The sequence below is a fragment of the Ipomoea nil genome, unplaced genomic scaffold, assembly GCF_001879475.1.
Source record: "Ipomoea nil cultivar Tokyo-kokei standard unplaced genomic scaffold, Asagao_1.1 scaffold2144, whole genome shotgun sequence".
NCBI classification, from domain to species: domain Eukaryota; kingdom Viridiplantae; phylum Streptophyta; class Magnoliopsida; order Solanales; family Convolvulaceae; genus Ipomoea; species Ipomoea nil.
Window position 1 is genome coordinate 2,038,707 of NW_017618572.1, and position 1,319 is coordinate 2,040,025.

At 45.4% G+C, this 1,319-nt stretch overlaps 1 protein-coding gene across 1 annotated transcript; it reads left to right on the forward strand.

Moving 5' to 3' along the window:
• Positions 1 to 230: 230 nt before the first annotated feature.
• LOC109148620 lies at positions 231 to 962 on the forward strand. The gene has a single exon (XM_019296353.1). The coding sequence runs from the start codon at positions 231 to 233 to the stop codon at positions 960 to 962; it is 732 nt and encodes a 243-aa protein (XP_019151898.1).
• The last annotated feature ends 357 nt before the right edge of the window (positions 963 to 1,319 follow it).

The window sequence follows — 1,319 nt, forward strand, 5'->3', positions numbered from 1 at the left end:
AAGACATAATATTACCTTATAATATAGATTAGTTCTTCCTTGTTTATAGAAATAGAATAAGTCTGTTAACAACTCATAGACTTAGGTAGGTTTGTTGTATTCTTGGCTATTTAAGCCTTCTCTGTCTTTTGGTGAAATGCATCGTTCATTCTGCTTCTATATGGTATCCAGAGCCATACTCTAGCGAGAAAAAAAAAATAAAACCATTATTTTTTTTTTCCGTTTCTCCCATGGCTTCTTCCTCAGACATCCAAATCATCCAACTAAATGCTCCCACCAATTTTCCCATCCGATTAACGTCTTCTAACTTCCAAGTTTGGAGAAGGCAAGTTCAAGCTTCTCTCATTGGCTTGGGGTTGCTTGGCTATATTGACGGCTCAACCCCGGCTCCTACCCAATTTTCTGATACGGCTCAGAAGGAAATCAACCCTGCTTACACCGCACGGTTTAGACAAGATCAAACCATCCTAAATGCCATTTTAGGGAGCTGTTCCGACACGATTCAACCAGTGATCTCGTCGGCGGTTTCCTCGGCAGCTGCATGGGTCCGGCTTACGGGCAGCTTCGCCAGTACCTCACCCTCTCGCATTGTATCTCTCAAAACCAGGCTGGCTTTCAATCCCCAAAATGGTCGCCCTATTGAGGAGTATGTTGATGAAATGTTCACGATTGCCGAGTCGTTGGCGCTGGCTCAACATCCAATTAGTGAACAAGACTTGGTGGTTCATATTCTCACCCAATTAAATGAGGAATATGATCACGTTGTACCTGCTCTGCGCGTGCGGCCGGAACCCATTCCCTTCGCCGAAATGAAGGACGTACTTGTCGAATTTGAAAGGCAACAACGAAAGGACGCTACGAGTCAATCTCTTGTTGCCACGGTAAATGTAACGCAGAAGCAGTATGGTTTTCCAAACTCTGGCCGGAACTCCCCTAAACAAAATCGAGGCAACAATGGGTAGTCCTCTCACTCCCGGAATTTCAACCAGCCCCGTCGAAATGTCGTATGTAAGTTCTGCAATCTTGTAGGTCATGAGACCCGTGAGTGTAGTAAACTACAACGCTTCCTACGAGATAATAATGTCTCCCTAGAAGCGAGGTTTGGCACAAAACCAGTGGTGAATACCACCATGGCTCCGACTGCGTCCCATACCGCTGCTCATCATCAACAACCTTGGTTGTTTGATTCCGGTGCATCCCATCACACCACTTCGGATCCATCAATACTACACTCTGTTACTAAATATGGTGGTCCGGACGAGATTCATCTAGGTGATGGTACGTCCCTGTCAATATCTCATACTGGTCAAACCACCCTC